At 47.6% G+C, this 9,662-nt stretch overlaps 1 protein-coding gene across 1 annotated transcript; it reads left to right on the top strand.

The window, feature by feature from the left end:
• Positions 1–611: 611 nt before the first annotated feature.
• LOC127014580 (interferon-induced very large GTPase 1-like) lies at positions 612–8,836 on the top strand. The gene has a single exon (XM_050894024.1). It carries the CDS (start codon positions 612–614, stop codon positions 7,923–7,925), a length of 7,314 nt encoding a protein of 2,437 aa, XP_050749981.1. The 3' UTR covers positions 7,926–8,836.
• The last annotated feature ends 826 nt before the right edge of the window (positions 8,837–9,662 follow it).

Raw genomic sequence — 9,662 nt, 5'->3', positions numbered from 1 at the left:
GCTCGGCAGCTGGAGCGGGACCACAGGTCACAGCCCGTGTGCCTGGTGCTGGGTATTCGGGGTGAGTGTGTCCTATGAGCGTGGGGTGCCCGTGAGATGAGTGTGTGAGTGTGTGCCTCTGCTGGCGAGCACCAAGCTGGACCAGGAGCAGGAGACCCGTGGGGCTGGTAAGAGGGTGCGGGATGCAGGCAGGGGTGTTGGATGGAGAGAGGGGCTGTGCTGGTGCTCGAGGGATCCAGGAATGCCCACGGCTGTCTGTACTTATGTATTTATAAGTCCTGTTGGGTATACATGGGGGCTGTTGAAGGCAGCACCTTGTCCATGGCAGGTTGCGTGGCCAAGTCAGAGTGTGTGTGTGTTGTGTGTGTGTGTGTGTGTGTTGTCTCCAGGATACACACTCAGCTTCAGGGTTGAACCTGCAAATGGGAAAGCAGCAGGCACATCCATTGTCCCGGGACGGAGAACCCTGGGTCTTGGGGCATCCTAGGCTGGTCTCCAGCAGCCGGACAGGAGGAATCCCCAGGGCTGGAGCTGCTGGAGAGCCCTCTTATAAAAGGCCCTGGCCTCTTATAACATACCTTAAAGAAAGTCTGTTTTCTTCTTCCACAGCCATGGGTTTACACGAGGACATAGTAGAGGATGATGAAAAGGCACATCTTGCTAAAAAACTACTGGCAGAAGCATGTGAGAAAGAAGGACTGGATGATGGATACTGGCTCCCCAAACTGTCAAAGATACTGGGAGTCAAGTCCAGAGAAGCCCTGAAACATCTGCAATATGAAGACTACCTTAAGCTGGAGTGCGAAGTACGGTACCCCTGGGAAACAAAGGCGCTCCGAAAACTCCTGGAACTAACAGACAACAAAGCAACTTTTGAGGAGCTGCAGAAGGAGCGCTTGGAGATGACAAAGCAGAGACAAGAAGCGGCCAAGCTAGTCCTGACCGAGCTGAAAGAAATGCACAACAGCCGCAGCCACAGCAAGGATGTTATAAGACAGAAAGAGGAGGCTCTGTGGCAAGCCCTGGAGATTCCCAAAGAGTACTGGGCACCACCGGAGAAGTCATTGGTGGATGTGCTGGAGAGCATCCAGAAGCAGCTGGAGCAGCAGGAGTTGTCAGTGGGCAGGGGTGAGAACGTCTCCGACACGGAGGTCCTGAGGCGGGCGTCGGGGGGACTGGCCCTGCAGGGCATTTACAGAACCAGCAGCCTTGCGGATGTGCTGTCAAAGCGAGACCAGCTCATCAGGGTTCCCAACGGATTCAAGCTCGCCGGTCCAGAGCAAGGGTCGCTGCTTGAGAGGAAGGAGTTCTCCTCCTCTGCAGCAGAAGCCAGTTTCACCAAGTCCATGGAGCAGCTGGGCTTCAGCATCAGTGTTTCATCCAAAGCTGGGTTCTGGGGGTTTAATCTTGAAGCTGGTGCAGATTACAGCAGCTCCTCGCAGTCGGAGGACACCCACCGGTCCCACTCTGAGCAGAGCTACTTTTGCACCACCAAGTACCAGTACATCCCTCTGGCCTCCTGCTACTTCCAAAAGCATCAGCTTCACCTCTCGGATGCAGCCCTGCGGGAGCTGCAAGACATCGAGCACCTTTTGAGCATCACTCAGGAAGCAGACAGGCCCAACATGCTGAAGAGCAGGTGTGCGAGCTTCTTCAGCAGGTTTGGGTCCCATGTAAACCAAGGTCCCCTCCACTTTGGGGGGATCTTCTGGTGGAAGGCATCTACAGAAGGATTCAGAGCTGAGCAGCAGGAAGAGATGAAGCGACAAGCATCTGAAGCACTGAACTGCTACGTCAGGGCCAGCTACAGCGGCTTCGGTGTCAGCGTGGGAGTGGACGTGGACGTTTCGAAATCCAGCTCAGAGGCTTCTTTTCAGGGAAGAGATGGAAGGAGTGCCCACACAGCAGTTCAGCTCTACGTGGCCAACACAGGGGGCCCATCAGAGACGGATTCTCTTCCTCAGTGGAAACTGGGGCTTGTAAATAATAACACAACCTGGTGTGTTATTGACCGAGGCTTTCAGCTGATCCCAGTGTGGGATATAATCCTGTTCAATCACAGCAGTGATTTTAAGTCCATCTATCAAATAAGCAGCAGCCTCAGGGGTGTCTACGAAGCGCTAACGAATCACAGTGTCGGCACCATGTTTGGAGAGGAACTGGTCAGTGCAGTGGAAGAGGCCAGAGCTTTCATGGAGTGCGTGAAGGCCTGGGAGGTGACAGTGGATGAAAGGAAACTGCTCATGCTGATAGATTTCAAACAGAATCTGAATGAAAAAACCAAAAACCATAGTGTCTGGATCAACGTATGCCTGTCGGACAAAGCACTGCAGGAGTTCCTGGTGAATATCGTTCTGTTTTGCAAGAAGTCACCTCCAGAAAACACCACCTATATCAAGTCTCTGTTGAGGTGCCTCCTGGATCCTCATGTCTATTCTGTCAAGGACTTCCCCGGGTCTTCCTTCATTATGCAATGGGTCTTCCATACTGAGCACATGCTTCCCGAAACTCCCAATGTTTCTGAGCTTGAAGATCTCACCAAGACACTGCTGCAAATGAAGGAGTACATCCAGGAAGTCACCTACGCCCCAGAAACCTCTGCATCTGCCATTCATGAAGCAAAGATAAAAGCTACCTTGACTGCAAGCCTAGCTGTTTATTCCTTACTCCAGTTTCTCCAGGAAAGGGCACAGAAAGACATAGAACTGTTGGTGCTCTTAATTACAACCAGCACGGGGTACCAGGTGGAAAGGAGCACTTTTCAGTACCTCCTTGGATGTCCAGAAATTAACTTCATGATAAATGAAATGCAAATGGGACAGAAGGAGTATCTGAGTCTGAAGGAGCAAGACATTTACAGAGCCCAGGCCTTCCTGCTGCTGACGGGTCTAACTATAACATCCAAATATAAAGAGGTGTCCCCTGAGCAGAAGAATGAGCGTTTAGTTTTCATGGAAAATCAAATGAAAAACTTGTGGTCCACAGAAATAAAAACTCTCCTCGAAAAGCACAGTGGATTCAAAGACTGGGAGATGCTGGAAAGTGACTTGCATTCCTTCATCAATGGGCGCTTGGATGACACATGTGACGATCTGAAGAAACACAGTATAATCAAAGACATGGAAGACACTTTTCAAAGAACAGAGCCTTCCAGTCAGCCCAAATCCAAATCAGACAGCAGCAAATCCAAAGGAAATCAAGCCATTGCAAACCAAGAGTTTCTCCACTTACTTCAGCGCCTTGGACTAGAAAGTCACTATCCAAGAAAAATGGGGACAGAAGATTTCCACATCATATACAAGACATCTTTACATGACAGCCAGCCCAGCAAGGACAATGAACTACCATTTTACTTCTTGCAAAAGCTATTAAATGTGGATTATCGGGTGAGGTACCTGACTTGCAAGGACGAGAGCAAACCAGGACTCGGACCCATGCCAAAAACCACAGAGCAAGAGCATGAATCCTCGGATTCCTTTGATGACTTTTTCACTGATTTGGAGGAAGAAGACCCTGAATCTGCAACCAAGGACAGTCGTGTGCACCCCATGGACCTCCAGATGGCAATTTTTCATTGCGCTGATGATTTCATGAGACAGTACATTTCAACAAAGCTTGCTTTCTGCCAATTTGCGCTACCTCTCCTGGTACCAAACCCGTGCACTTCAAGGATAGAGTTCCCCCTCTGGTCCCTCAGCCAGATAAAAAAGAGCTGGAAAGGGGCTAAGAAGTCAGGAAAGCAGGCCACAATTAACAGTTACAAAAACCAACTCATTTATCAGGCAGAGACACCCATCGTGTCCTTCATACGGATCGGCAGTTCTCCCTCCTCTTCCAAGTCTCAGATCCTGAATGCTCTGCTGAGCAAACAAAAGCATGACATTTTTTTCCACCGACATTGCAAAGGCAGCACCAAAGACTGTTTGCTGATGAAAGGTGTTGTGGAGATCTCCTGGTACTGTCCCCGGGGCAGCGACGATGACAGCTTTGACTGCTGTGTTGCTTTCTGTAACCTGCACGGAGATGCAAGGGATCACAAAGAACAGCTGCAGTTTTTGCAGGAGGTATCTGCTGTGAACGTGGCTCTCGTATCCGAGTCTGATCAGAGTGACAAGAAAGGGATGAAAATTTTACGTGACCTGTGGCAGTCACAAAGGCCTTTGGTTTGTCTTTTCACTGAAAAAGAGAATGTTGCAGCTGGCCGATCTAGCCAAAACATAAGAATAGGTATCAAGAACAGAAACGAAGCAGAATTAATTGGCGAGCTGACAAAAACAATCAGGGATCTCCTGGAAGGGTCTAACACACTTTTCAGCCTTGACGCCTGCCTGGACAAAGCTCGCAAGCATGGATTCTTAGTTGATGAAGATACAGACGCGTGTGTGACAGCCAAAGAAAAGGCAAAGGCGCTGGTGAAGCTTCTGAAGAAAGAGAAGTTGTTTGAGATCAAATCCCAGCTACTGCCTCTTCAAGGAAAACTGTGGTACGCGTGGTGCAAAAAGGACAAAGAACTCACTCGCTTGCAGGAAAAGAGGAACAAGAGCATAGAGCATCATCGGAGCCAAATTGAATCAGAGAAGTCGGCAATAAGAAGAAAGCAGCTACAGAAAGCATTCCCCCTCAATCAGCTGATGAAATCCGTCCTTGGCTTTCTGCAGTCACAGCCAGCAGATACCAAGAAATACTTCCTGCAGTGGATGAAGGTCTTTATGGATGACCTGTCCTCCGGTCGCCTTGACGAACTGAAGAAAGAGTATCACCAGTTATGGTCTCAAATCCTGGCAATAAAGAAAAGCAATGAAAAAAACAATGTGAAACCTCTGTTGCTGAGTAGGTTGGATGACCTCTCCAATGAAATCAACGATTCGTCCATTGGCCTTGAGCATATTTTGAGAGAGGTAGGGCAGATTTATGAAGCTCTGGAATCAATGAACTCAAAGGATAAATGTTTTGTCAAACTACCTGAAATTGCAGCTGATCTGATGGTTTCAGGGTATCCTGTCGAGCTGATGGATGGTGATGCTTCTTACGTACCATTACGATGGGTCGGAGCAATCTTTGACAGATTAATTGAGAAGCTAGGGGACAAACGAGTATTTGTTCTCTCAGTGCTTGGCATCCAGAGCACAGGGAAGTCAACCCTGTTGAATGCCATGTTTGGTCTTCAGTTTAGTGTCAGTGCAGGGAGATGCACCCGGGGAGCGTTTATGCAGCTAATTAAAGTGGACGAGAAGCTGCAACAAGATTTGGACTTTGATTACATGCTAGTTGTTGACACAGAGGGACTTCGTGCCATAGAGATGGCCAATAAACAGTCCCTTAATCATGACAACGAGCTGGCCACCTTTGTCATCGGCATCGGCAACATGACTCTGATCAATATCTTTGGAGAAAATCCTTCAGAAATGCAAGATGTCCTTCAGATTGCTGTGCAGGCTTTTCTGAGGATGAAGCAAGTAAATCTTTCCCCAAGCTGCCTGTTTGTACACCAAAATGTGGGAGAAATAACTGCCAAGGAACAGAACATGGAAGGACAAAGACGTCTGCAGGAAAAGCTGGATGAAATGACCGTGACAGCTGCCCAGCAGGAATTCTGTGACGTCTCCTGCTTCAGCGACGTCATCCGCTTTGATGTGAACACCCACATTCATTACTTTGCTCACCTGTGGGAAGGAAACCCCCCAATGGCACCACCCAACCCCACCTACAGCCAGAACGTCCAGGAATTAAAGAGCAAAATTCTCCAAGCTGCCTCGAAGGAGTCGCAGAGCAGCATTTTGAGGCTCTCGAGTTTGAAAGTTCGTATTAGCGACCTCTGGAACGCTTTGCTGAATGAAAACTTCATTTTCAGCTTCAAGAATTCAGTGGAGATTGCTGCGTACAAGAAACTGGAAACTGCATTTAGTCAGTGGACCTGGCAGCTGAGGAGTCACATCTTAGACTTGCAAATGAAACTGGACAACAAAATTCGGAATGGGGACTTGCAGCAGGTCACCTCACAACACCTTGAAAAACTAGTGCAAGGGACAAGTGATGGCATCATGAAAGACATGGAAAAGTATTTCAGTGAAGACAGAGACTGTGAGATATTGGTCCAGTGGAAAGGCAGCACGGAACTGAAGCTGAAAGAACTAAAAGAGTCTCTTCTTCTTGAAACTAGAAAGAAGTGTGAGAATCTTATTGAACTAAGAAAGAACCAGTGTAAACTGGATGAAAGGAAGTCAGAGTATGAAAACGAGCTCCTGAAAAGGAGTAGGCAGTTGGCTCTGTCTCTAAAAGGCCAGCGTCTGAGTGAAAGAGAACTGAGAGACAACTTTATTTCTCTCTGGGCAATCTGGATTGCTGAAGTCTCCTCTGCTGCTCCCCCTCTAGAACAGGTTGATATCGATGTGGAAATAGAAGATGTCCTTCTAGATCACTTTAAGGAGCCTAACTTACATGCACGAATCAGGACATTTCCCAAACACAGAGTATTTTCTGTTGACTTGGAGAAACATGTTGCTAAGAAAAAACGTTGGCTCATCTTGACTATGAATTTTGATGATGCTGATGTGAGCAACATACACCGCATTACAGATAACATCATAGCATGTGTGAAGGCAAACATTGATAAGAAGGAAAAGGAGAAAAGGGATTACAGTCGAAGTTTTATTCATGAAATACTAAATGAAGTACAGAAAGGTATGAACTCTCTCCCTACCACTGCAAAATATAGTTTTAATAAAGATTACAGAATAGATTTATCACTGTATCTGTGCAGAATGGCAGCAGAAAGGTTTAAAGCCATGCACGTAGCATTCAGAAAAGCAAATGATCCAACCATCTACCTGGAGAGCAAGAGAGAAGATTTCTTTAAATGTTTCCAGATTTCCTGCCAAGGAGCCACTTCTATCACAACATTTGCTGTTTTCCTGTGTGACAAGATTGCCCCAGCTCTTCACCAGGCAGTCTATGAGAGGACAGCTCTTGCCATAGCTCGAGACATGAAGGGTAGATTCCCAGATTTCACTGGCAATAGGTCCTCTCTGGAAGTTTGCATACTGAGATACCTGGCACAAGAAGAAAATTTTGAGAATTTCAAGAAGTACATTCATTGCCCAAAAGACTTTTTACAGAGTTACATCGAGACACGTGTTGAGACGTACTGTTTAGATGAGAACAGGAGGCTGGAGAAGTTTTTAGATTACTCCCTTTCTCACCTCTATGAAAGCATCCAGTCAGCTGTTTTTTCATCAACCAATGTTGTCAAAGACAGAAAAGACAGAAGTGACAAAATCTCTCTTTGGCTGGATGAATTTTGCAGCGCACTTGGAGAGGTGATAAGCTTGCCTAGAAGGGACCTGAAGGGCATTGAGCATCAGGAGATAACAGACATAGAGTTCCTGAATAATGCCATGACAGAAGCACTGGATCCCCTGAAGAATCATCTCAAGGAAGAGCTTGCTAGTGCTAATATGAGCTCATTTGAAAGGCAGCCTCACACAATCCTGGCTGAACAGTTTGCAGGGTGCTGGGAGCAGTGTCCCTTTTGTGGGGCTGTTTGCACAAACACCATGCCAAATCATGATGGAGACCATCAGCTTGTCTTCCATCGTCCGCAAGTTTTGACGGGATACAGGTGGCATAAAACAGACAACCTGGTCATTGATATTTGTTCAAGCAGCGTTGCAAGTGACTGTTCATTCAGGATTGGTGAAGACACATGGATCCCCTATAAGAAATACCGGGATGCAGGACCTCCTTATTCCACTTGGAACATTCCTTCTGATCCATCCATGCAACTGTACTGGAAATGGTTTGTGTCTCATTTCAGGACACAGCTAGAAGAATATTACAATGGGAAATTTCATGGCAAAGGGGAAATCCCTGCTTTGTGGCAGAGAATTACAAAGCAGGAAGCGCTTGATGAACTGCAGAAGCTTTAGGCCAAGTCAATATGAAGGAAGAACCGCAACTGCTTTGCATTTGAGAAGAACATAGTACAAGTCTATCCGCAAAATATTGTTATAACGACTATAACCTCAAGCCACATGAAGAAAATGGTATCTGATTGCTCACAAAGCTGGGTGAAATAAGGCGTGCTACTCCTGCCATCGCTCAGAAATTCCCTTGCTTCATGATAAAGTCAGAATCCTCTTCCCTTCTTGCCATAAACATTTATCAGCCAATTTTATCAGCTGCTATGAGAAAATAAGTGACACGGGCAAAAAAGTAGTCTTCCTGCAGCAAGTACTTGCCACGCTTAAAGAAAGGGCTGTGGGATCTGAGAGCAGCTCAACATGGGCTGCCAGCTGTGCTGTTTTGCTTTTCAGGATTATCATTCCCTTATTGATCCCTTATTGATAAACTGAGCTAGTGCTTAGATCAGTAGCTGTTCTGTCCCTGATGTCATTAAAGCAGCTAACGCAACAGCCTGTGTGGATTTAGCTGATGGTTTAGTTCAATGATTATTAGGTATACTTCATACGTTAAGGTGAGCCATTCCTATTCAAGTGCCTGGGCTGGGTGAACTTTCCTCCAGCCCTTAGCCACAATAGTAACTGCTCTTGCCATTTGCTTAGCTGTTGAGCAAAAGCCTTTGTATGACCCATGTGGAGAACTACGTATCTTTGCAGCTTCCTCAGCAGCCATCGCCAGCGTGTGATGTTAGTGTTTGTGCTGTCAAGGCAGGCAGGTGGCAACGGAGCCATGGTCTGGAGAACATGTAACCAGCTGGGACTGCACCAGTGAGGTGGTTGGCAGGTTTTGCTGCGCAGTTCCTGCAACACCACTGGAAACCCAAGGACTAAGCCCTCCTGGAGAGTTGGTCAAAGTGGTGATTCAGTATAATCCCTTGTAATCTTCACTAATAAACTAGTCGAGTTGGACTGGACTGGTCTCTGTATCCTTTGTTTTCAGGTGAGCCACAGCTGTGTGTGACTTCAGTGTTTGTGCTGTGAAGACAGGCAGGTGGCAACTGGGAGATGGTCTGTGGAAGGGTGTGTGGAAGGAGAGTGTCTGCTCTTTTCAGGGTGTGCGGTCAAGGACCTTCTTCAATGTCTCAAGCGATAATAAGAAGGGGAGGAAGCCATAAACAAGAACATCCAGTTAAACAAATCTGACGGACAAATGATAAGGGAGGCAGTGGTGGGAACCAAGCCTGGTCAGTCACACTAATTGATGAGTGGGAGGGTGAGGAGGTTTATTCCAGCGAGGTTATCTGATCGGGGAGCTGGTCAGCTGGGAAACTAAGGGGAAAAAGGGGAACCAAACCCAAAATATACCAAGACACAGACCTGACAAAACAGACATGGAGACAATGACAGGAAACAAACCTCGCCAGTGTGAGCGTGTGCTGCAAGGACTAAGTGCCAGTTACTGGTGAGACCTCTGTGTGTGTGTGTGAGCGGATTTGGGGCCAGCTACTGGACTCAGACTGGGAGTGTAGGTGCCTCTGGCCCATGGCGTCAGCTACTGGAGCGAGTGGGGTCCCAGTGCAGCTACTGGAGTGAGTGGAGGGGTCTCGGTGCCAGCTACTGGAGCAAGTGGGGGCCTTTAACCTGCAGCCACTGGGGTGGGAATGGTGTGTGTCCTGAAAACGAACTACCTGGGGGGACCGGTGTGAATGAGGGGAGTGAAGGGCTGAGCACCAGCAGCCAGAGCAGGACCGTGGGTCACAGCCC

This window comes from Gymnogyps californianus, chromosome 3, assembly GCF_018139145.2.
Source record: "Gymnogyps californianus isolate 813 chromosome 3, ASM1813914v2, whole genome shotgun sequence".
NCBI lineage: Eukaryota > Metazoa > Chordata > Aves > Accipitriformes > Cathartidae > Gymnogyps > Gymnogyps californianus.
This window is presented reverse-complemented; position numbering and strand designations above follow the sequence as displayed.